This window comes from Monodelphis domestica, chromosome 3 (assembly GCF_027887165.1).
Source record: "Monodelphis domestica isolate mMonDom1 chromosome 3, mMonDom1.pri, whole genome shotgun sequence".
In the NCBI taxonomy this organism is placed as follows: domain Eukaryota; kingdom Metazoa; phylum Chordata; class Mammalia; order Didelphimorphia; family Didelphidae; genus Monodelphis; species Monodelphis domestica.
The window spans coordinates 206,375,451-206,401,309 of record NC_077229.1 but is presented as its reverse complement, the minus strand read 5'-3'; the positions used below and the strand labels follow the sequence as shown (position 1 = coordinate 206,401,309).

The following is a 25,859-nucleotide window of genomic DNA, read 5'->3' as shown; positions in this document are numbered from 1 at the left end:
TGTTATCTACTGGTTTGCTGTTCAGATGTTTACTCTGTTCCAAATTTTAATACCTGCTTTATAGTCAGTTTTCTCCTCCATTCTGACTCCTTACACCATTAGTTTCAATGTTCTTTAGAAACTATAGCCTCACAGACAGCCTCCTACATGCCAATGACCTTTACTTCCATTTCAGTTTTCTCCCTTATCCAGCAAGATCATCCTTCATTATGCCTTGGAATTTCTCTACCTTTGAAATCTTGAACTATGAAAGCTGACACCTTTCTAACTACTTATTTTTACTGATCTTTTCTTTTAGATTTATTTCTAAATATATTCCTTTTCTCCTCACCTATCTAGCAAGTCATGCCTTATAACAGAGTTGGGGGGAGTGGCAGAAGAGGGAGAAGTAGTGTAGTAAAATCAACTAACACAAAATGTCTGAAAGAATGTCCAATATTCCATATGCATAGGCCCTTATAATTGTAATTAAGAGAAGATGATTCATTTTCTCAAATCTTATGTGGAACCAAACTTCTTGGCCATTATAATTAACATTACAATGTTCATGTAGTGAAAGTTACAATGTTCAGTTTTGTTTTTTCCTCCATTTACAATGTTGGAATTATTAGGTACACTTGGGCTTGTTTGTTGTTTGCTTTTTGGTTCCACTTACTTACAAATCAACCAATACTTAAAGAACTTAATTCTGACTATTCATTGGAATGTTGAATACAAAAGCTGAAGCTTAAATACCTTGGCCACATAAAGAGAAAACAGAACACATTGGAAAAGGCTGTGATGTTAAGAAAGATTAAATGCCAAATGGGAAGTAAATGACAGAGGATGAGATAGATTGGTACTGTGATGGAAGCAACAAACATGGGCTTGGACAGTCTTTGGCAGATGGTGGACAAAAGAAGGGCCTGACATGCAATGTTCCATGGGGTCATAAAGAGTTTGACATGACTGAACGTCAAATTAATTATGTGCCTTCTATGTACAAAGTACTATGTTAAGTGTTGGTAATATAAAGACAGTGAAAAAAAATCCCTAGTTTTTTTTCTCTCAAGGAACATATAGCATAACTACTTTTACTTTCTACTGACTTAAATAGGGATGGTAAAATCATTCTAGGCTTAACTCAAACTTAAAGCTTTCCCAAAGGCAGTAGGGTTAAATTATTTGGATTTTTCTTTTACTATATTCTCATATATAGGTATTATCTCACAGATTTAACTATAAGTCAAGTTGTAATTCATAATAATAAATATTCTTACATAAGAAATGATGCATCGTGAAAGCATTGTACGTGATTTCCAATCTTGCTATACATTAGAAATATTGTTTCAAAAACCACATTTCGAATTTGTTTCAAAATTAAACTTTAAGGCTGGGCATGAGGAGATTATTTCCTAACATTATGTTTGCAAGTGCCCTCTTAAGGATGAAGGATTTGTAGGCTCAGGAGGGTTCTGTACTTTCAAAACTCACTGGTACAAATTCTTAAAAGATCCAAATTTAAAATAAGTGATACAGAAGAACTGGTGAAAACTAAAATGGGAGTTTCTATGGTCCTACTTGGAATTAGAAAAACAAATAACAGATAAAACTGTGAATACTGATGACAAATCAAAGCACATGAAGATATAACAGAAAAAAATGTTTCAGAAGTATTTTTAAAAGCTATCAGAAGGGAGATTGCTTTGTTCTTTGAATGAACACTTAATTTTGAAGAAAATTAATTTACATATTTCCCTACTTCAGAGATCCTTTCTCTGTACAATCATTACTCCATTCTGAACAATCTGAACAAATGAAATTTGCCATATATTCAATAGCAATGCACTTAATATTTACAAGGATCATTCTAATAAAGATAGGAAATGGGTTAATATTTATCGATAGTTTCACAATTGTCTCTTTTGAGTATTCAAAACCTGAAACAATTTTGTTTATGATGCCAGTGTCACCAAACTGCATTTGGGATGAAAAAATGGATTAAAAACAATCAAATTTTGATATCAGACTTGATTCCTGTTTCATTCACTAGATTCATTTTTTTCTTTCCCTCTTTATTCTTTCACCTGCCCCAGTCTCCACTTGTTCTATCTTCAAAGAAACTTAAAAATTTACACTCATCTTCTTCCTACTTTGGTAATATCTTGTTTTATTCTGATTTCTCTCTTCAATGAGCTTTCTTGAAAATTTTAGAGAGCTTAACAGACATCTAATAATAATGATTTTATTTTATTGTTAACACTGAGCTGAACAAGAAAGTGTAAACCCTAAAGAATGGATTCTCCTTATCGATTAAGTCATATCATTGATTGATCCAGAAAACACTTAAAAAAACTGAAATAAATTTCTTAATAAATAAGAGGTAAAATAAATGTATTTGATTTTTTCTCTATTATCATTCATCCATGATTTTAACAAAAAAAAGTGACAAAATATATTCTCTAGCTCTGTTTTAATAATTGTCAGGGTTACCCATATTTGCAGCATAATTACAACAAACCAGAAGACATGAATATAATAAGATAATATAAAAATAATAAAATAAAATAAAATAATCACTTTTTGCTATTTCAACTAATATCCATTTTTAGCCCCAAGACTCATTAAAATTTAATAAATATTGAACGTTTTTGTTTCTTCTCTAGTCCAAGACAAATAGTGCCTTCTTCAATTATATTTGGGCTAAGAAAAAGAATTATCTTTAATGGGGAGGGATTGAAAAGGATATATCTATAAGAATAGAAATGGAGAAATAAAATAAATAAAGTTAAATGTTTTAAATGGAAAAAAATTTCTCATGGAATGGACATTAGACAAATAATTTTTTTCAAATATATGCACACATTAAGAATTACGTAAATCAGCTATCAGTTCCTTTTCCATAAAATCCAGTTTCACAAAATTGTTGTAGGGAGCATAAGAAAATAATTTATGCAAAATACTTTGTAAATTGTAAAGCATAATATGTGTCAGCTATTATTGTTGTTGTTTTTATTGTTGTTGTTATCCAAGTAGAGACTATCATTAAGGAGTCTTCTCCCAAGCTGAAACAATGATCTTTGGATATCTGATATTTCTAAGCTTATAGAAATTTCTAGGCCTGACAGCATACCTTTTAAACTCACTTTCAATGGTTTTTTAAATAACATTAAATTGCCTCATCATTCCCCAAAGATTACAAATCACAGTACTTTTTATTATTAGGCACACTTTAAATTTAGGACTTCTTGAAACACAGCCATTTAAACAATGAACAAATGCCATTTAAGGAAAAAACAAAGTGTGTGTTCGCTAAAAGAAATGGCACACCTGGCTCCTCTCCCAATTCCATTTTATCCCCAATAGAATTTGTTTGAGACACTGCCATCAACTCACAAATACAATAAAACCTAATTTGGATCCTACCTATTGAAAATGGAATTGACAATTATATACTCAAATAGCAATGATGCAAGAATGAATATCAAGTGCTAAAGAGTGGTCCAAAATACTCTGGGAAATTTTGGGAGGGTAAATTATATTTAATTGGACAAAGAGTGCAAAGAAATGCTCAAGTAAGATGGTGAAATAAAGCTGGGATTTGAAAGAAGGTGCTTCAAATGGCATAGATGTCAAGGAAAGTGTCTATTCTAGTCTGATGTGCAGAGGAATAGAGATGGAGAAGGAAATCATAAAGGTGTGGAAAAGAGAGTGGTTCAGTTTGACTGAAAAATGAACTATGTAAAGAAGATATGTTGGAGTTAAATCTGGAAGTACAGGCTAGAACCAAAGCCTGAAGAAATGCTAAAGATGCTAAGATAATAATAATATAAAAGATTAATTGAAGAAAGGGAAGAAACCAGGTAGGAGGAAAAACCAGTTAGAAGTCTAGCAGAATGGTCATGGGAAGAGGAAAAGAGAATTGAAACTAGGAAGATTACAGTATGAAAAGATGGATGCAAAAATCTATTTTACAGAAAGAACTGAAAGGACTAGGTAAAAGATTGGGTATATAAAATCAAAGAGAGATAAGAATCATAGATGATTCTATAATCTAGAGTCCAGAGGAAGTGATGAATTTACCCTTAGATGTGCTAAGTTTGAAGTACCACAAGAAAACTTCATATGGAAATAAATATTTAGCAGTTTGGTTGGAAATAGAGTCCTACAATGGTTAAGGATAGGTCAGGGATGGGGAAAATAGATAATAGACCTCTACAAGAAAGTGATAACTAAAGCCATTGCTATGGATGAGATTACTAAGACAGAAAGTATAGGATGAGAATAGAAGAAAACCTGGAACCACTTATCTTTAAGGGGTGGCAGGGAGATAAGAAATGAACAAAGGTATTGGAGAATTAGAATTCAGTGTCACAGAAAACTAGTGAGAAGAGGGGGTTCGAGAAGGTGATGATCTATAAAAATAAATGCCAAAGAGAACTGATGAAGGATGAGGTTTGAAATAAAAGCCAATGTTTTTTGGTAATAAGGAAGTAATTAGAAACTGGCAAAATTAAGTTTAAGGTTACCTAAACAACAATGGAGATGCATATGACAGGTATGAGTAGGCAGCAACAAATTACTAACGGAGAATCTTTTAGGAGAAACAGTATAAAGAATGTCATCACAGAGATATATTTCAGTGGAGGAAAAGTAAGCTAGTCATGTGGAGAGAATGAAGAATAATTGATGGCCAAATCTACCACTATCCATGTAATGTCAAGGGAACTAAAGAAATGCCTGCAGCATATTGGATTTCCTCTACATGGAATATTTATAAGATACTATATTCTTTGGGGGCATAGGCCTTGTAGCGCTGCTATGCAGAATTGTTACAGGAATTTCTTAACAAAAACATTTAATTTCCCATTAGAACTAATATTATATATTTAAGACTGAGTCTCTCCTACCCCCACTGAAACTGTCTTCAATAGCAAAAGTCATTTATGTTGCATTTTTAATATTTGCAAAATACTTCACATATATTATCTCATTTAATTTTCACAACTCTATAAGGCAGATGTTAGTATTATCTCCATTCTACAGATAACTAAATTACAATTCAGAGAAATTAGGTTACTTTCCCAGGATCACACAGTAAGTGGTAGAGGTGGTAAGGACATTTTCTTAATCATCTGACCAGTCTTTATTAAACACCTACAATGTGCCTTTCAAGTCACTTTCCAATGCACTAAGGATAATGAATGAATGAATCCCTACTCTCAAGAAATTTACCCTCTAACAATGGAGACAAGGACAAATATAACTAAAGGCAGAAAAAATATAATGCTAACAAATACAAATGAATCAAAGAGATTTGAGGGAGATCAGGAAAGGCAAAGATGCTAGGTACAGAGAAAAAGACAATTTGGCTGGATTAGATTTGGAGTGTGAAAGTAGGAATACTGTACAAAAAAAGATTGGAAAGATCATCTAGCTAGAATTGTGATAGACTTTTAAAATATAAGCAGAGGAGTTTATATTTGATCCTAAAGGCAATATGGGAGCTAGGTGGAACAGTGAGTGTCAGGCTTGGAGTCAGGAAGACCTGAATTTAAATCTAGCTTATGTACTTACTAGCTATGTAACCCTGGGCAAGTCACTTCATCCTCCTTGCCTCAGTTTCCATCAACTGTCAAATAAGCTGGGGAAGCAAATCGCAAACCATTCCAGTGTCTTTGCCATGAAAACTCCAAATGGGATCATGAAAAGTTAGAAACTAATGAAACAATTGAACAATAACAACAAAAGATAATAAGAAACTACTTTTATTGATTGTGTGTGTATTTGAGGAGGGAGAGTAATTTATGTTATCAGATCTATACTTAAGGAAAACCACTCTGACATAAGCATAGGAGAGGTCCAGAAGTGGAGAGATTAGAGGCAGAAGAACAATTAGGAGACTATTGCTATAATCTAGGCAAGTGATGATTAAGTCCAGATGAACTAAGTATCTGTATGAGTGGAAAGAAGTGCTAACAATCTTGTGGAGGTAGAAATGGCAAGATGCTGACAAATGACTGGAGATGAAGAGTGAGAGGTAAAAGAATAATATTGAGGTCAGGAACCTTAGTGCCTAGAAGCATGGTGGTACCTTCAACAGAAATAGGAAAGTTTGAAAAAAGAGTAGGTTTGGGAAGAAAGAAAATGAGTCCTCTTTTAGACAAGCTGATTTTGAATTATTTCCAAAATGTCCAGTTTGAAATGGCTGAAAAGCAACTGATGATGCTAGATTGCAATTCAGGGGGCATTATAAAGTAAGACATACAGATATAGACATTGTTGGCATAGAAATAATAATTAAATATTTAGGAGCTGGTGATGTCTCTGAGAGAGACTATAAAAAGATAAATTTTACTCTTTAGAAATTCTGCCCTTATACAGGGGAACTTCAATATCCAATGTTGATATTCCTTCAAATTCCTTAACCTCCTATTTCCTCTGTTTCCATAATTCCTATGACCTTTCCTACTCCAACTCAGCCACACATAGAGACAGTGATACATTAGATCTTAGGTGAAAGAGAAATTTTAGCCTTTAGAGTAGTAAGAACAAATTTTTTTAAAAGTACACGGTCACCAAGGCATATTTTTTCTTGGTGAAAGTCAGATATGTAAGACTTTGTCATTATACCTCCTGGGGGGAAGAGAGAGGTGCTACAGCTGAAATCTACTCCATTGGCAGGGCAGAGGGTCCTTGGACTGGGAAAATCTTAGCCCTCTGCTGTTAATATTTTCTTGGGTGGCTTGTGGGGGGGACTGAAGCGGGGATGGTGGCAGGCATGGTACTAACAGAGCTCTGTCCTTTTTTGGCAAATGGTGTTGGGCTAAGTCTGGGTTTTGAGGCTGCCCTAGACTGGTGGCATTATTCTTTCTTCCTCAAGAGGTGTAGAAAGATCAGTATTGATATTTATACCAAAAAGCTATTATAATTAGTAATAAAAGGGGAAAAGAATTTTAGAAAATGAAGTGCTTTTGCAAATATATATATATATATATATATATATATATATAATTTGAGGTTCTTAAAAAGAGATCTGAAATTTATAAAAGACCTAATCATTTATTAATTTAGATATAATTTCCACTTTTGTCTTTAAATATTCCAATGCTATATTCTTGATATTCACTTTTGATTAAATTTGGCTTTTGAAATCTGGAAATAATTTTCCTATAGCATATATCAATGTGCCATAAAGTATTACAATAGCATTATAAGTAAAAACAAGATAACATTATGGCTAACTATATATGCTATACTACATAGAACTATACAATGAAGTGGAAGAAAACAAATACAGATGAAATTTATAGGCTTACTCATTACTATTGGTCCTATTAGACATTTGGCCTTTATCTATTTGGTTCTCCTTTACTGATTGCCACCTTCTACTACATCTGATCCACAAATATTTTCTTCAGTTCCTATTTACTCTCTTTTGGTTTTGGTTTTATTTGACAAGACTGTTGATATTTCCAGCTTTCCAGTATTTGCTTCCCCAAATTTAGATCTGAAATCCTAGAGCAGTGCTTTCTTCTATAGTTCCAATATTTTCTGTTCATGGGTTTAGTGTATCTCTCAATCTATTCACTAACCAAAGACCAAGAGATGCCCACATTCCTAAGCTACTATGAGAGAAAGATCCTTCCCTCTCTGGCCTCCCAAACTATGTCCTCTGCTTCCTTCACTCAACTTTTGGAGACCTCAATGCAGACTCTAAAAACTCTCTCTATTTCCTTTATTCATTTTCTCTCTTCTTAGCTATACTACCCCAAAGAAAATTCTCCTAGCAAAATTTTTGTTGTTGTATAGATCATTACTGTTTATACTGCCTCCTCTACCTACTAATTTAGACAAGTATGAGCCCTGTGGCCCATGGTCCTTAAGAGATGAAGTTTCCCTGGTCTTTCATTTAACCTTTTGCTTCCCTCTATATTGGATTATTTTAATCCTGATGATGTGTTTCCTCCCACCAAAGAAATTCAAATAAAAGTAAAAAAATTCTTAGGACCTAACTCATCTTAACAATAAAAGAAAAAAAAATTCTTAGTAGTTTTAAGAATATTAAGAACTAATTTCACTCTTTTATAAAAGCAAAGGACAATAGAAAATACAAGAAGAAAATTGGAACTGACATCTAGAAAGCAATTTGGAACTGTAAAAATGGAGATTTGAACCCCAGACTTCAATCCCCAGAAGTCCTTCCCAGTTCCCAGAATGCCCTATAATCTCACCTGAGTCCTCACCTTGAATGTGAGATCAGCATTTGTATTTAAACTGACTGTACTGCCTACTTGGGCTCTCTGCTTCCGCTTCTAAGCACAGGCGTCTCTCAAGATATAGAGTAAGTAAGTGGCTGTGAATGGGCTATTCAGCCTTAGACACATGCTTTTCTTACTTTGTATTTTTTATTTCCTTGATTTCTAATAATCTTTAATAAACCTCTAAAAATATAATACTTTTAATAGAGAAACTAATTTAACTGTTATAGAATTATACACCCAAAGTCACAAAACTGATATACTCTGACAAAGCGTTATTACTAAAGAGATTTTAGACACTAAGAGAGCAAAGAAAACATTTAAAACAGCTCTTTTTCTTGTAGAAAGAACTAGAAACTAAGAGACTGCCTCTTGGGAAACAACTGAACCAATTATTGCCTACACATGGCAAGAAATAGAAAAGGGAAAATTTTAGAAAAATTTGAGAAGATTATATGATCTGATCCAGAGTGAAGTGGACAGAATCAGCAGAATAATTTCTATAATAGCAAAAACACTGCAAAACTAAATGATTTTGAAAGATTTTGGTACTTTGATCAATGACCAGAGGACCACTAATGTAGTAAACTACCAACTTTCTAACACGAAAATGATTGATTTGCAATACATTTTCAAACATGGCCAATATATGTATCTGACTTGACTATATTTATGTGTTTAAAAAGTTTTGTTTTTCTTTTTCTCGAGGGAGAAGGCATTATTTGGAGAGTGAGAGAAATGACTGCCAAAATAAAAGGTCATTAAGGTATTTAGAGGAAAATGCAAAGAAGAGAAGGAAGTTGAAAAGGAATAAAAATAAGAGAAAAGATAAACAGATAAAAACAGCTTTGGAAGCAACAAGTTGAATTCATCATGTACTTTTTGAAAAGTAAGATATACATGAACAGGAGTTCTCTGTTTTAAATGCAGTCAATCTTTTTTTTGTTCCATTTTGCATAAGAAAATATTCTTCATTTGGTGTTTGTTTAGTATCAAGGTAAAATAAATTAAAATTAGTTCAAAGATAAAAGGGAAAAACAAACAAGCTCTCTATAAGAGATGCATATAAATTATAAAATAAAATCTACAATCAATGCAACTTGCCAAGTTCTGTTACACATATGTAGGAGACTGACAAGAAGGAAGAACAGAAGAAAGAGATTCTATAAAAGTAGTATAAAATAATGTGTTCACCTAAGGTGGCAATATATTTTGGCAGTCTTTTGTCTCTACCAAACCTTTATTAAAATGATCAACATACAGGAATCTTTGTTGGAAACATAAGAAGGGAATAGGCAAACAATATTTAGTAAGATACCATTTGTAGTCAGACAAATGACTAACATTTCAAAATAATACAAAAATTACATTATAACTGTTGTCTATAAAAAAGTATTTGTTTCAGTAGAGCAAAATGCAGTCCTTGAGGCTCTTCCCCAAGACTGTGTCACATACACATGTTAAGATCATTAAGATTCTTTGATAGATTCCAAAAGAAATACTAGCTTGTTTATTAGTCCTCTAGTTATTTAAATCAAATAAAGCATGAAACAAAAGGTTTTTACTACCATAATATAGAGCATATAACATGGAGTCCAAATGCAAGAAAAATTTTCTAAGATGAAAAAGTCCTCAATGTGCCTTAGCTTTCATAGTACATTGTTGTATTGATTGCAGAAGCTCAAAAGAGATATGACATGTATAAATTTAGAGACATTTCCACCAAATGTTCATACAGGGTATTTGTGCCCAATCTGTGATACAGCCTTCAGAGTTTATATTGGTCTGATCAGACACAGTCAGATACACTATATTGATCTCAACAGTGACATCATTTTGGTCCTCTTTGAGTACAAAGGACAAAAACCAACCATTTATTGCATTGAAGTTAGGAACAATGTAAAAACTCCAAAATGAAATCCAAAATAATTTAACAGTATGAAGAACACTGGCCATCCAAATTGTGATATAAATTAAGTAGAGACTTGTATGGTCCATCAATCTATCAATACACATATGTGGCAATAAATATTGCAGATTGACAATGAACCAAGCCCAGAACTGAACAGAAGGAAAATAGTCTAAATCACCACTGAGAAAAATGCACACTTTTTAATAGCCTCAAACTTCTCCCTGAAACAAATTATCTATTTACCACCAGTATTTTAAGTGATGTCAGAGCTACATATCAAAGACCACTGTAGTAGTCATAGAACCAAACCAAAGAACACCCATCTAGCAGAAGAAAGGTCCATGCTAGTCATGAGTAATAGACTGATAGTTAAGCAAGATAAGCAAGATAAAAGATCTCAACAGAGAAATGTATGAGCAAGAAATTGGCCTGTGACATAGTCAAATATTGAAAGTAAGATATTAGAGATGTGTTTCTCACAATATAATGCCAATAAAAGCATTTATCAGGTACTTCCTATGTGCAAGTACCAGGGGTGTAAAACCAAATGAAATCCAGCTCTTGCCCTCAAGGATTAACATCAGTTCTAATTGTAAGTGTTTTCCAAATTGCTCTTCGTTACCATTAAATAGGAGTTGGTTTCATTTTTTTTTCAAATTAGATGGCAATACTTTTTTTTTTAAACATCAAGAGGTTCTTTTATTTCTGAAGTAGACATTGTGTGTAATAGCAAAAACATTATAAAAACACTGAAACAAATTATCTATGATTTGAGGAAAAGCATAGGAATCACTAGCAAGTCCAAAAAGGGATGTACCACCCAGTGCGGTTTTTGTGGTTTACCAAAAAAAAGTGATCATTTACAAATTGTTTTTCTTTCCTTTCAAGTTCTATTCAAATTGTGTGTATTTTTAATTAGTTTGCTCATTGTTTATTATGTGCAATAATATTCCATTACAATCATATACCATAATCTGTCAACAATTCCCCAGTTGATGGGCATCCTCTCACTTTCTACATTTTTGCCAACACATAGAGAGCTGCTAAAAGTATTTTGGAACCCTTATCCTTTTTCCCTGATCACCCTGGCAAACAGACCCAGCAGGTATACACAATATTATCATTCTCTCAGTATAATTCCAAATTGGTTGGATCAGTTCATTGCTCCACCAATAATGTACTAGTATCCCCATTTTTCCACATCCCCTTCAACATTTGTAATTTTGCTCTTTTGTCATTTTAGCCAATCTGATAAGTATGAGATGACATCACTTTAGTTTGCATTTCTCTAGTCAATAGTAACTTAGAGCATTTTTCATATATCCATATATAGCTTTGACTACTTCATCTGAAAATTTTTCATATATTTTATCCATTTATCAATTCGGGGATGGCTCTTATTCTCATATATTTGACAAAGTTCTTTATATATTTTTGATATGAGACCACTATCCAAGAGGTTGTCCATAAAATTTTTCCCCAATATTCTGCTTCCCTTCTAATTTTAGCAACATTTTATTTGTACAAAAACATTTTAATTTGAAGTACTCAAAATTATCCATTTTATATATCACACTTTCCATCTTTTGTTGATTTATAAATTCCTATCCATACATCTGAGAGATAATATGTTCCTTGTTCCTCTAACTTAAGCTAATCCCTTTTACACTTAAATCATTTTTCTATTTTGATTTTATCTTAGTATAAGGCTGATTTATACCTTATTTTTTGCCAAATTAGTTATCAGATGTCCCAACAATTTTTACCAAATAGTGATTTCTTAGTCCAAAAACCCTGAATCTATGTTTTTGTCAAATGTAAGGTTACTATAATCCTTTACTACTGATTGTTGTATATCTGCTCTGTTCCACTGATCTACCTTTCTATTTCTTAGCCAGTACTAGAAAGTTTTGATACTTACTGCTTTTTAATATAGTTTAAAATCTGGAACTACTAGCTCTCCTTCATTTACATATTTTTCCATTCATTATTTTGATATTTTTTTTATTTTTTGTTCATCCAAATGAATTGCTATTATTTTTTCTTGCTCCAAATAATTTTTTGCTTATTTAATTGGGATGACATTGAATAAATAGTTAAGTTTATGTTGGATTGTAATTTTAATTATATTGGCTCTGCCCATTTGTGAAGAATTAATGTTTCTCCAGTTATTTAGATTTGACTTTATTTATGTAAAAATGTTTTATAATCATGTTCATACAGTTCCTAGATTTGTTTTGGCAAGCATACATCCAGATATTTTATTCTATCCATGGTTATTTTAAATGGAGTATCTCTCTCCTTGCAGATTTTTGTTAGTAATATGTAAAAATGCTGATGATTTATGTAAGTATATTTTAAATCTTGCTACTTAGCTAAAATTATTGATAGTTTCCACTAACTGTTTAGTTGAATCTCTAGGATTTTTCACATCATGTTGTCTGCAAAGAGAAATAGTTTTATTAAGTCTTTGCCCATTCTGATTCCTTCAATTTCTTTTCCTTCTCAAATTGCTAATACTAATATTTCTAACACTATTTAAAATAACACTGGTGATAATGGGCATCCTTGTTTCAGTCCTGATCTTAATTGGGAAGGCTTCTAGCTTATTCCCATTACAAATAACACTTGCTGGTGGTTTTAATCGATGATTTGTATCATTTTTAAGAAAGAAATCCATTTGTAACTATGCTTTCCAATATTTTGACAGAAAAGAATGCTGTATTTGGTCAAAGGCTTTTTTTACACCTATCAAAATATACTGATATGTTTTTATTCCTTTGTTATTAATAGAATCAATTATGTTGGTAGTTTTCCTAATATTAAAGCATTCCTGCATTCCTGTTATATACCCTGTTTAGTTACAATCAATATATAATCTTTGCAATATGCTGTCATCTCCTAGCTAATGTTTTATTTAGGATTTTTTTGCATCCATATTCATTAATGAAACTTGTCTATATTTTTCTTTCTTTGTTTTTGTTTTTCCTGATTTATACCTGGTTTTGTTTTGCAAAAGAAGTTCAGTAAAGCTGCTTTTTATCTGTTACTTCAAATAATTTAATATTGGAACTGTTTGATCTTTGAATGTTTGGTAGAAATCACTTATGAATCCATCTAGTCCTGTTTTTTCTTTCTTAGAAAGTTCTTTTATGGCCTGTTCAATTTCTGTTTCTGAAATAAATTTAGATATCCTATTTTTTTCCTCTGATAGTCCAGGGAATTTTGTAAGTATTTTTCCATTTCACTTACATTGTTCATTTTTTTCAAGTAAATGAGCAAAATAACTCCTAATAATTACTTTAATTTTACTTATATTTGGTGGTATATTCACCCTTTTTATCTTTAATGCTTGTGATATGGTTTTCTTTCTATTTTATCATATTAATCAATGGTTTATCTATTTTGTTTATAGTTTTCATAAAACCAACTACTAAATTTAATAATTTTTTGAATTTCTAAACTGGTGTTTGGTTGGAGAATAGAAGACAATATTTTCAAATCTGTGCTGCTTTCCAAAATTTGGAAGCATATATATTAAACCAAATTTGGGCTTTTCTGATAGCTGCATGACTCTGGATGACTATAGTAAAGGATTTAATCAGGGCAAGCAGAATGCAAAAGATGCTGCAAACCAACACTCCACTCAGAACTCCCAGGAAATGAGACTGAACACAGAGATGTTTGCTGGAGAAAGTTGGTGGACTCTGGAGAAGGGAGAGGCATCTTTTCTCCAGCAGTAAGGAGAGGCCAGAGAGTATCTGTCTGGTATTTCTGGGTTAGATCCAGAGAGTCAGTGGATCCCTCTTCTTTGGCTTTCTTGACATTTCTGCCTGGTCCTACTGCTGCTACTACAGAGAAGTGAATTTCAGCTATTGTTGGTGACATATTTCTGGGACTGCTGTTTGAATCAAAGAGGACTCCTGTGTTGTGAGATTCTTTGGTCCCTTTTGTCCCTGCCCATATCAATAGCTCCCTAACTTTAATTAATACTCAAATTAGTTAATTTAGAATAATTATAGAAAGTTTTAGGGTTTTAAATATCTGTTATGGGTTAGAAGTAAGTTATTCCCTGATTGCTTTTCCTTTTCCCTTTAGCTAATTAAACCTTTTAATTTAATATATACAGCTAGTTTGAATCCCTTCTTTTAACCTACATATAACATGACTCATGTCAATCTTTTAGGACTCATATTTATCTACAACTTTCAGGGGAAACTTGACTAAACAGTCTTTAAGGTTCTTTCCATTTTTAATATTCAATGAATATAAAGAAGTATTGCTTTTTAAAAAAAACTTGTTCATCGATTGTTTTTCCTGGTTAAAAATTAAAATGTATGTGTGAATTTAAAAAAAAAAATTTGGAAGTATAAACCTGAATTTTAGTGATTTTAAGAGATGACCATTTTCAGTTTTAGGAACTAACAATTAAAAAAAACTAGCTAAAGGAGCCACACTGTGTGATTAAGTGATTTTTTCTCACCCAAAATACTCACCTTTTTGAGAATCTTCTGCCTCGTTAAGTTCTTTCTGTGCTTCTTCAATTTTGTCTAAGAAAAACATATGAAGATATGTTAAGCAATACAACTTATGTACATTTGGACCCTGATTGGTAATTATGAATAGATAGTGTTTCTATGTCTTAAATATTAAAATATGTTTTGTTGCTAAAACATTTTCAGATTTTAAAATCATTCTTTAATCAAACAGGAAATAAAAGCAAGAAACTATCTAAAATTTCTGAAAATAGACAACAAAGCAGGGATTGAGAGAATTCTTAAATCATTACCAAAAAAACAAATCCCTGCAAGAAAAATTCTAAGATACAAAGTGTTAAATTTATCAATGGTATTGACAAACATTAGATTTTGAAAGCAATCAAGATGAAATCATATGAATATGAAAGAAAAGCAACTCAAGTAACAGAGGATTATTCTATAGTTACAGAAAATCAGACTAGATTGAATGAGTCAGTAGATCTCAAGTTGTAACTCCAAATCAAATATATTATAAAATTGCCTAATAATCAATAAAAAGATGAATATTCAACAAAAGAAATGCATTTGACTAATTCTAAAACAAATAAATGAAAGAGATTATTAACTTGTAAATAACCTAAAGTATAAAAAAGGTAATTAAGCAAAATTATCAAGAAAAAACAAAGTAATTAAATTAGTTCTCATATTTCCATACTTTTTTTCATTAAAAAAGTATGGGTAGAAGAAGAGAATGATTTACTTAATACAAAACCGAAAAATCAAAATAAATCAAAACAAAAAACCAGGGGATTAAAAGAACCAGAAGAATTTGAGGGAATTAGAAATTTCAATTTCAGAACTTTTGGTGGAAGAACTGCTCTGAAGTGTAATAGATTAGATTCCCCTTCTACCTTTCCTCCCACCTACACCATCCTTATCCACTCTTATAAATTAATGTTGGTTTTTTTTTTAATTTTTCTTTCATGGTAGGGAATAACAGAATACAGTAGGACTTCATTTTATATCATCAATATATTCCAAGACCTTTTACACAAGTTGGCAATCACATATAATAGCAAAAGTCATTATTTAAGAAGTATTTCTTAAACAAAAAAATTTAGGTACTTTGCAAATTTTGGGGGCTGATCATAACTACTGATCAGTAGCATCACTACTTTTGTACTTCAGGGCCCTTATTAATAATTAAAGAGCATTAATGAAACAAAGAGAAGCACTACTCTGATGTAGACATGGCTTGTTACAAGGTAGAACTCAAGGCAAAAATTGATGAGGGAGATAATGTTTGGTGCAAAATAATGTAAGAATTCACACTAATGCTTCTCAGATGCGCAGAGACAGTCCCACTCTCTCGGCGTTGGAAGCCTGGGTCCCTTGGCACGAAAAAATTGTTACACCTGGAAACTTCCTCAGCTGCATTGGATGGCCATGTTGTCTTTTGTGCTCCAACACGCCCTAAGCACTCCACAGTGCTTTGCTGCACCGCCATCTCAGCCATTGAACCTTCTTATTGGTTTCTTCCGCCTGTTCTGCTGAAGCAGTCTTCACATGCTGGGTGAGCAAAGCCCTGGTTCACCAGGGGTCGATGACCTGATGGCTACCCTCACAAGGTTTAGCCGGCCTGTCAAAGCCGTTGCCCAGGGTGTGGCCACTGCCGCATGCTAGCAGCTACTGGGAGCCACAAGTGACAGCTGGGTGTCAGGTGGAGGTCAGAGGCTGGAGAGTTGCCCTAGGAGGGCACAACAAGCCCTCCATACCAGAGATACTACTCCTCACATAGTGCTGACCAGCATATGGGAAGAGGAAGACATGCCCCCAGAACTCAGAGATGCCTCCATCGTAGCCCTATACAAGAACAAAGGCTCATGAGCAGCCTATGACAAACTGTTAGGAACCTAATAAATCCCACTACTCTCCACTGCTGGAAAGATCCTCGCCTGTGTTATACTCAACAGATTCCTGTCATCTGTTTCAGAGCAGAACCTGCCTGAATCGCAATGTGGCTTCTGACCAGATCGCAGCACCATCAACATGGTCTTCACGGTGAGGCAAATGCAGGAAAAATGCCTTGAGCAGAACCTAAGTCTCTACATTGTCTTCATAGACCTGACAAAGTCGTTCGACACAGTGAACAGGGACACATTGTGGGTGATCCTCAGAAAGCTCGGTTGCCCAGCAAAATTCTTCAAACTAATCCAGCTCTTTCATGTCGACATGACAGGGGAAGTCCTATCTGGTGGAAAGACTTCTGATCGCTTCAACATCTCCAATGGCGTGAAACAAGGCTGCGTCCTCGCTCCGGTACTATTCAACCTATCCTTCACCCAAGTATTACGACATGCTGTGATGGATCTAGACCTGGGCATCTACATCAAATACCGACTGGATGGCTCACTATTCGACCTTCGCCACCTGACTGCAAAAACAAAGACAACGGAGAGACTCATGCTGGAAGCTCTCTTCGCAGATGACTGTGCTCTCATGGCCCACCAAGAAAATCATCTCCAAACCATTGTGGACAGGTTCTCCACTGCAACAAAACTGTTTGGCCTGACTATCAGCCTCAGCAAAACAGAGGTGCTGTTCCAACCCGCACCAGGGAGGCCAACTAACCAGCCGTGCATTACAATTGACGGCGCAGCTTTCTAACGTCAACACTTTCAAGTACCTGGGCAACACCATCGCCAACGATGGGTCCCTAGACCATGAGATCAATGCCAGGATCCAAAAGGCCAGCCAGGCACTCGGGCGGCTGCGCTGCAAAGTCCTCCAACACAGAGATGTAAACACTGCGACGAAGCTCAAAGTGTACAACGCAGTGGTCCTCAGCTCACTCCTGTACAGTTGTGAGACATGGACACTGTACCGGAAGCACATGAAACAGTTGGAGCAATTCCACCAACGCTCCCTCCGGTCAATCATGAGGATCCGATGGCAGGACCGAATCACCAACCAGGAAGTCCTCGACAGAGCCAACTCCACCAGCATCGAAGTCATGGTCCTCAAAACCCAGCTACGATGGTCTGGACACGTCATCCGCATGGACCCACAGCGAATACCAAGACAGGTATTCTGTGGTGAACTGTCAGCTGGACTCAGGAAATAAGGTCAACCAAAGAAAAGATTCAAGGATCAGCTAAAGTCCAACTTGAAGTGGGCTGGCATTACACCAAAGCAACTAGAACTCACTGCCTCTGTCAGAAGCAGCTGGCGAACCCACATTAACCATGCCGCCACCACCTTTGAAGATGAGCAATGTCAACATCTTGCCGCTGCGCGTGAACGCCGACACCAGGCCACAACTGCACCTCCCATAACAACTGGCGTCCCATGCCCCATGTGCCACAAACTCTGCGCCTCAGCCTTTGGACTCCAAAGCCACATGAGGGTACATCAATAGATGATAATGCACAAAGATAACAGTCATTCTCGGTCACCGAGAGACTACCACTAGACTAGCTTCTCAGAACAACAATGAGTCTGACTGGGGGAATTGATAGACTATACAGCTTAGGAATATGGTGCAGACTTAGAACATAATTAATTTTTATTTTATGTATTTTTCTGCCTTCATTTTTTCCAAATGCCAAACCAGTACAATTGAATCTGTGTGCGTTGAAATTCCATTAAAAAAATCCTACTATAGTGGGTTGCATAAGGGCAACTCATGGCACAATGGATAGAGCACTGGGCCTGGAGTCAGGACTACTCATCTTCCTGAGTTCAAATTTGGTCTCAAACATTTACTAGCTATGTGACCTTGGGCAAGTCACTAAACTCTGTTTGCTTTAGTTTCTTCATCTGAAAAATGATCTAGAGAAAGAATAGTAAACAACTCTACTATCTTTGTCAAGAAAATCCCAAATAGCGAGAGACACCACTGAACAACAAAGGCCACAAAGGTAGTTAAGTAGAAGAGGCAGTACTGCTTTTTGTATTTTCAATTTTGAATAAATTCCTACTTTGAAATGTAAAGTATGTTTTGCATTCTTCTAATAAAATCTGCACAAGGAAATTTTCAAGGTCATAGCAAAGCTATCGTTTTTGTTTTTATTTTATTTTCAAAGATCATCTGTCTCTCCCTCTCATCTCCCTCTGCACCCATCAATTGGGGAAAAAAAAAACCTATTACAATACAAGCATGTAATCAAAAGAAAAATTCTCATTGGCCACATCTAAAAAAAAATATTTCAAGCTGCATTATCAGGAGGTGGGCAGTATGTTTCATCATTAGTTCTCAGGGATTTTGACTAGTCACTGTGCTAAGCAGAGTTCCCATGCTTTCTTTTATTATCATGCTTTCTTTTGAGAAAAAAAACTCTGTCTCACCTTACCTTACCACTTCAAACCTCTTGCTCCCATTCAAATATAAGAAAAACAAAATGCACTATCCTATATAGTCAACCAAAACAAATCTCCACATTGGCCATATACTAAAAATATCTGTCAAGAATGTCCTTTGGAAACTTGATTGGTTATTTCCCTGATAAGAGTTGAGAATTATAGCATTCCATTATATTTACAAACCATAACTTGTTCATCAATTCCCCAACTTATGGGAAACTCTTTAGATACTAATTCTTTGTCATATTTTTGTTAGGCCTCAGAATTTATTTTGCTTACATCTTTAATGTATCTTAATCCTCTCTTCATCTAACTTCTCTCCTGCTAATTTCTCCTCACCCTTTCTTTCCTTTCCCTATTTCCCAGTTAAGTGAAATGAATTTCTGTACCCAAATCTGTGTATGTGTTCTTCCTTCCTTTTAGCTAATTCAGATGAAAATAAGGTTTGTGTCGGCAACTCCCTCCTCTACTCTTCTCCATATTTATAGAGATGTCCACTTGTATATCCTGATTATATGAGATAATTTCCCTTAGTCTTTCCTTTACTTCCCTGTACTCCAGTATAGTCCTCTTTCTCTTTCCATTTTCTTCCTAAATTCATCAAGACATAAGAGAAACACTTCTGGGTTTTCTCTAACTGGACTCCCTCTAATATCTCTGATGATGTTAGGGTTCAGAAAGGACAGATTACCATCTCTCAATATTTTAATGTAAGCAGTTTACCCTTGTTTTTGTTCTTTACTATTGTTCATTTATGCTTATTTTTTATGTTTTTCTTTACTCCTGTGTTTTTACTTCAATGTTTCGCAGCAACTGTGGTCTTTCCACCAAGAATGCTAAGAAGTTCTCTATTTCATTAAAGATCTATTTTTTTCCTCTGTAATATTCTACTCAATTTTGCCAGGCAAACTATTCTTGCCTATAAACCCATATCTTCTGCCTTCTGGAATAGCATATTCCAAGATTTCTACACCCTGGCCCTACCCATCTTCCCTGTCCAAAACCCTCCCTTTCTGTGTCTCTATGCCAAGCTAGGCTAGACAAAGAACTTACTGTGACTTTTCTACATTTTCCTCATTTCCCCAGATTTCCCCATTAGGATTCAGTCTGGTACATTTTCTAGATGTTTAGGAGAGCTTGTGGGAAAACAAAAACAAAAACAATTTAATGCATTGCTTCTTATCACTCTCAACTTTATTCTACTCTAAAAATGTTTTCTTTGAACATTAGACTATTAATACTTTATACTCTATGTATTCAGTTGAAAATAAGAGTATTTTAAAAATAATATTTTATTTTTCCTCTATTGCATGTAAAAACAATATTTAACATTCATTTTTTAATTTTAAAATACTCTCCCTTCTTCTGACCCTACTTTATTTCCTCCCTGCCCTCCCCTCTCCTGAGAAGGTACTCAATCTGATTTAGATTTTACATGTGTAATCATGTAAAACATTTTTCCATATTAGAAATGTTATGGAAGAAATCTCAAATAAAAAAGAAAAAGAAATAAAATGAAATCTGGTATGTTTCAATCTGCATTCAGACTATCAGTTGGTTCTCTGAGGGTAGATGTTATTTTTCATCATGAGTATGTGGGATAGTCTTAGATACTGTATTGCTTAGAATAACCAAGTCATTCAGAGTTGTTCACCCCCAAAAAAATTTCTGTTACAATGTACAATGATTTTCTGGTTCTCCTCATTTCACTTTGTATCAGTTTCATGTAAGCCTTTCCAGGTTAAAAAACAACAACCTATTTCTTATAAAATTTTTACAGCACAATGGTATTTTATTACAACATTCCATAACATCCTAAGCCATTACCCAATTAATGTACAACCCTTCAATTTCCAATCTTTTGCTACCATGAAAAGAGCTGTAATAAATATTTTTGTACAAATAAGCCCTTTTCCCTTTTTTACTCTTTTTGGGATACAGACCTAGTAATGGCATTGATGGGTCAAAGGATATGCTCAGTTTTATAATCTTTTGAACATAGTTCCAAATTGCTTTCAAGAATGGTTGAAACATATTGCAAATCCACTGATAGAATATTAGGGTCCCAATTTTTCCCCATCCACTTCAACATTCATCAATTTTCTTTTTTGTCATATTAGCCATTATTATAAGGGTGAGATGGTACTTTAGAGATGTTTTAATTTGCATAAAATGAAAGTATTAATTTTAATCTATTGTGAAAAGCATTTACTAATATAAACAATCTTTATAATATCAGGTAAATTTAAATTAATAAACTATTGTTGCATATGAATTAAAATTCAAATTAGCAAATTAATTCAAGTTATTTAATGAAAACCTATCTGTGAGGTTTTGTTATGCAGTTTGATCAATATCAATTTTTAGTAGAAAGTATTCAGTCTGAACCAATTATCTGAGGACTCATTCAATAGTATATATGTTATATTATGAACTTAGAATTATAACTACCTAGTTGGCAGTGGGTAGCCAGAGTTAAGTTATTAAAGTTATATCCCTTATTCTGCCATTAGTCCAATTTGTGACCCTGAGGAGAAGCTTAAAACTATTCACCTTTCCTCATTTATAATACAGATACTATAATAGGGAGATATTAGGAGGAAAGGTTAACAGATGAATCACACTAATAAAATATATATAAAGTGGTTTCTTAAACTAAACAGGGATAAGAAAAATCAGGGAGTGACTTATTTCTTACCCACCCAGTATTTAACACACTAAAGTTTCTAATGCAAGCTTAGCCTAACTAACTAAAGGGTAAATAAAAGATAAAGTCCAAAAGGGACCCAGAGTCTCACAAACTCCAGAGTCCTTGGTAGGGTAAGACTGAAGAATCCAGATGTAGGGTCCTTACAAGATCTAGGAAGGGAGGAAGTTCACACCCTACTCACAACTGTCCACCAGTATGAAAGGGGAACTCACACTCAACCTTTTCTTGAGAATAATCCAAGTCAGGCAGCTTCAAAGATGATCCCTTCAGGGAGACTCTGACACACAGCCTCTCTGTCTGAATCCAAGCTTGAGAGAGGTAATTGTCAGTTACTGTCTCAGAATGTTGACCCAGCCAGCTCTGTAGAATCTTGGTTTTAAGGCTGTCAATCAACTTTGCAAACTTCCCTTACTACAGTCCCCCCTTTGCACAAAGCTGAAATTGTGTTGAAAACACTATTTTGGCATTTGTGCACTAACTTACTTACATATTACTTAAACTAAAATTTCTACCCAAAATAATAAGCAGCCTACAATCAGCTATCTTATCCTTATCTAATATTATCCTATACTAGGGATTTAATCAAGGAAAGGAAAAAGGTGGAAAGTATACAATGAACAATTTACAAAGTTCAAAACACAGATCAACATATACAAAAGCAAAACAACCAAATAACATCAAAATCAAAATGCAAATACATGCAAAACATCAAGATCATTAAATACTACTTTTATCAACTAATACAGAAAATTCTTCTACTATTGCAATGCATAAACATCAAATTTCGAGAAAAAAATTTGAAAAATACAATAAACACAACATAGCATAAGTTTAAAAAAATTAAACAAAACCATCAAACTCACTTATGCAAAATACATGTAACAATAGATAAAATTAAAAAGTAATCTATTTACATGAATTCGATACCTATATACATATAATACATGCATATAATATATACATATATGCTATACATATACACATATATACACTTCATATTTACACACATTACATATATACATATACTATAATACAATTAATTTTACAATCTTAACTATTATGCACACTATTTACATATATTTACATATGTATTTACAATTTTGTGTGATATGTGATGTTATATGCCATGTGTGTTATGTAATGTATGTAATGTATGTTGTTATGTGTGTGTTCCAATGTATTTTGTAATGTAGTTCAGTATCTTACCTCATTTTATCAATCTTAAAATTTAATCTAGCTAACTAAAGCCCTATCTTCCTAAAATCTCCTGTTTACCTATATTCTTATACTAAACTAAGTAGCTAACTATTTTTGTTAGTAACTAACTAGTTTATAACTAATTATAACATTGTTAGTATCTAGCTATACATTGTTTCACTTATTCAACTAGTGATTCAATATAACCTAACCAGGTTTATGTTTTTGTCTATGTGTTTTTGTTATGTTGTTATTAATGCTTGTTATTATGTTGTTTCATTAGTGTTATGTCAGTGTTAATGTTGTCTTAGTATTGTGTTACTGTTGCATGCGATATACTTACCTTCATATTATTCCTTCTTTTCTCATCTTGTTTACAGAATTCTTCCTCTCCAAATCCATGGTAGTAAAATGTAATTATGAATGCTTGTGTGAATATATGTTATGTTGTGTTATGTTACATTACTTTACATTACCCAAATTCCTCAAAACCATTAGTCCATTAATCACTTGATTTTATTCATTGAAAATTTCCTTCAAAGTCTTTATCTGCTTAATATTTATAAGTCTTTTGGTATTTTTACAATGTCCATCATTTCCGTGAATCCTCCTCTTCATTGGCAATGTCCTCTTCCACTGGAATGGCTCTCTCATTACTGATCTTTCTGACTGGAGACTCTATTTGATTGATGAATCTCAGTCTTCCACAATCTCTTCTTCTTCATTTTCTTCTTCAATAATTTGTACATTTTCATTATTAATTCCATGAGCTAATTTAATACGTGAGCAATGAAATCATGAATCTCTTCCTAATACTTTCACCGATGAAGGTGAAACTAACACAATTGTATAAGGATCTACCCAACTCTCTTGTGTTGCTGGTGTTTTAGCAAAAATTTTACATATACCGTATCACTTTGTGGAAAATTATGAAAAGAATAATCCAAAGGACCAGATTAGATCAATATTTCCATATCATGCAGTTCTCTAAGCCACTGTTGTAATGCACTTATATATGAAGCAAATTGACAATTTCCTCCTAAGAGAGATGTATACACTGTCTTACAAGTTTTTGCCTGTAATTTAGCATGTCCAAAGAGCATTTCATAAGATGATATATAGGCAAAACAAAACTATGGGAAGAATATCTGGCCATGTTAGATGAGTTTCAGAACAGACTTTTCCCCTCCATAGTCTTCTGTGACCACTGCAGCACCTGTATATCTAATTCTATTACACAAATATGAAGAACCATCTGTGAATAACACCAAGTCTGGATTTTCAATAGGAGTGTCTCTCAAATCCATCCTAGGCATGTCCACTAGATCTACTACTTCTATACACTCATGTAATAGTTCACCATTCTTTGGAAAATCAGGAAGAAGTATAGCTGGATTTAATACACTATACCTCCTCAACTATATGTTCTCACTACCCAGGAGAATAATTTAATACTTAGAAATTCTGTGATCTGAATAAGGTTGATTACAAAATTTCCTCATTAGTACTTCTATTTGATGTGAACAAGACACAGTCAATGGACATCCCAAAACTAGATCTGCCAACCTCTGGACTAACACTGCTACAGCTGCTACACCCTTTAGACAAGGAACTGTACCTGAAACTATTGGATCAAGTTGACAACTATAATATCCAATTGAACAATACCTTTGTCTACAATCTGTCAGTACTCTGGAAGCAATACCTTTATTTTCATTAACAAATAGTTGGAATGGTTTTGTATAGTCTGGGATACCCAAAGCTGGAGTAGATAAAATGGCTTCTTTATGTTTACTTAAGGCTTGTAGATTTCAAGCTTTAGTTTTAGAGGTTCTGGTTCTATATTCTTGGTTAAATCTGTTAGACACTTTCTTAATTCATGATATCTAGGTATCCATTGTCTACAAAAACCAGTTGATCGAAGAACAGCTCTGAGTTGCTTTTTGGTCTTAGGAGCACTCAGAATTCTTTTCTGTTTGATATTTCTACAATCCTCTGATAACACAAAACCAAGATATTGCATTCAAGGCAAAATCCACTGTAATTTTGCCTTGGAGATGTTATGGCCATGTTTATATAATTCTAACAAAAGAATCTTGCTATCTCTGAGACACACTTTAGCATTTGGGATGCAAGGAGAATATCATCCATAAAATGCACCAATTTACTTTCTTTGAATGTTATAGTTTTTAGATCTCTATTCAGAATTTTTGAAAATTGGCTTGGTAAATCCATATACCCCACCCCTGGGGCAAATGAGTCCAGGTTCACTGAGTTTTTTTCCCAGGTAAAAGCAAAGATCTTTTGAGAATTCTCATGAATTGGAATAGAGAAAAAAGCTGAGCATAAATCTACCATGGTGAAATATCTCGCCTGACTTGGAATGGAAGAAATTATAGTAGCTGGACTTGGTACAATAGGATGTGTTTTGATTACATAATCACTCTTAAATCCTGTATAAAACAATATACCAAATTTTGTCATTTTGATCTAACTTTGGCTTTTTGACTGGAAGAATAGGAGTATTAAATTCTAAGAAGCAAGGCATTATGATCCTTTGAGCCCCATGACAGCAAGGATTTGGGCATGTGTTAACATTTCTCCTTTGGTAATTATTCCTATTATTATTATCATTATTATTACAATTATTTTTATAATTATTTTTTCTATTGTACCTCTCATTTCTACTTAATTGTCTTGAAAATTGACCTCTGTAACTACAGTCAAAATGCCCAACAAGATTGCACAAGAATTACCTTTGGGGACCAGATCTCCCTTCCCTAGGCTTATATTGGTTTCTAGGTTGCACAGATCTTAGAGCTGCCACAGTCTTCACTTCTTTTATTTTGCTGTCCCTAGCTTTATTTTCTGCTTCCTTCAATTTCTTTTTTTAATAATCTATTACATTATCTCTTTCATCATATTTGTCCTCATTATCAATACACAAATACATTGCTTTT

General features: G+C 33.8%; 1 protein-coding gene across 5 annotated transcripts in view; it reads right to left on the bottom strand.

Moving 5' to 3' along the window:
• Nucleotides 1–25,859, bottom strand: part of HIVEP1 (HIVEP zinc finger 1) — a 182,463-nt gene that overhangs the window by 63,521 nt on the left and 93,083 nt on the right. For all 5 annotated transcript variants that reach the window (XM_056823439.1, XM_056823438.1, XM_056823440.1 and 2 more), the window contains exon 3: nucleotides 14,649–14,702. In XM_056823439.1, the coding sequence (XP_056679417.1) occupies nucleotides 14,649–14,702 (54 nt within the window). The remainder of the gene's footprint in view (nucleotides 1–14,648; nucleotides 14,703–25,859) is intronic.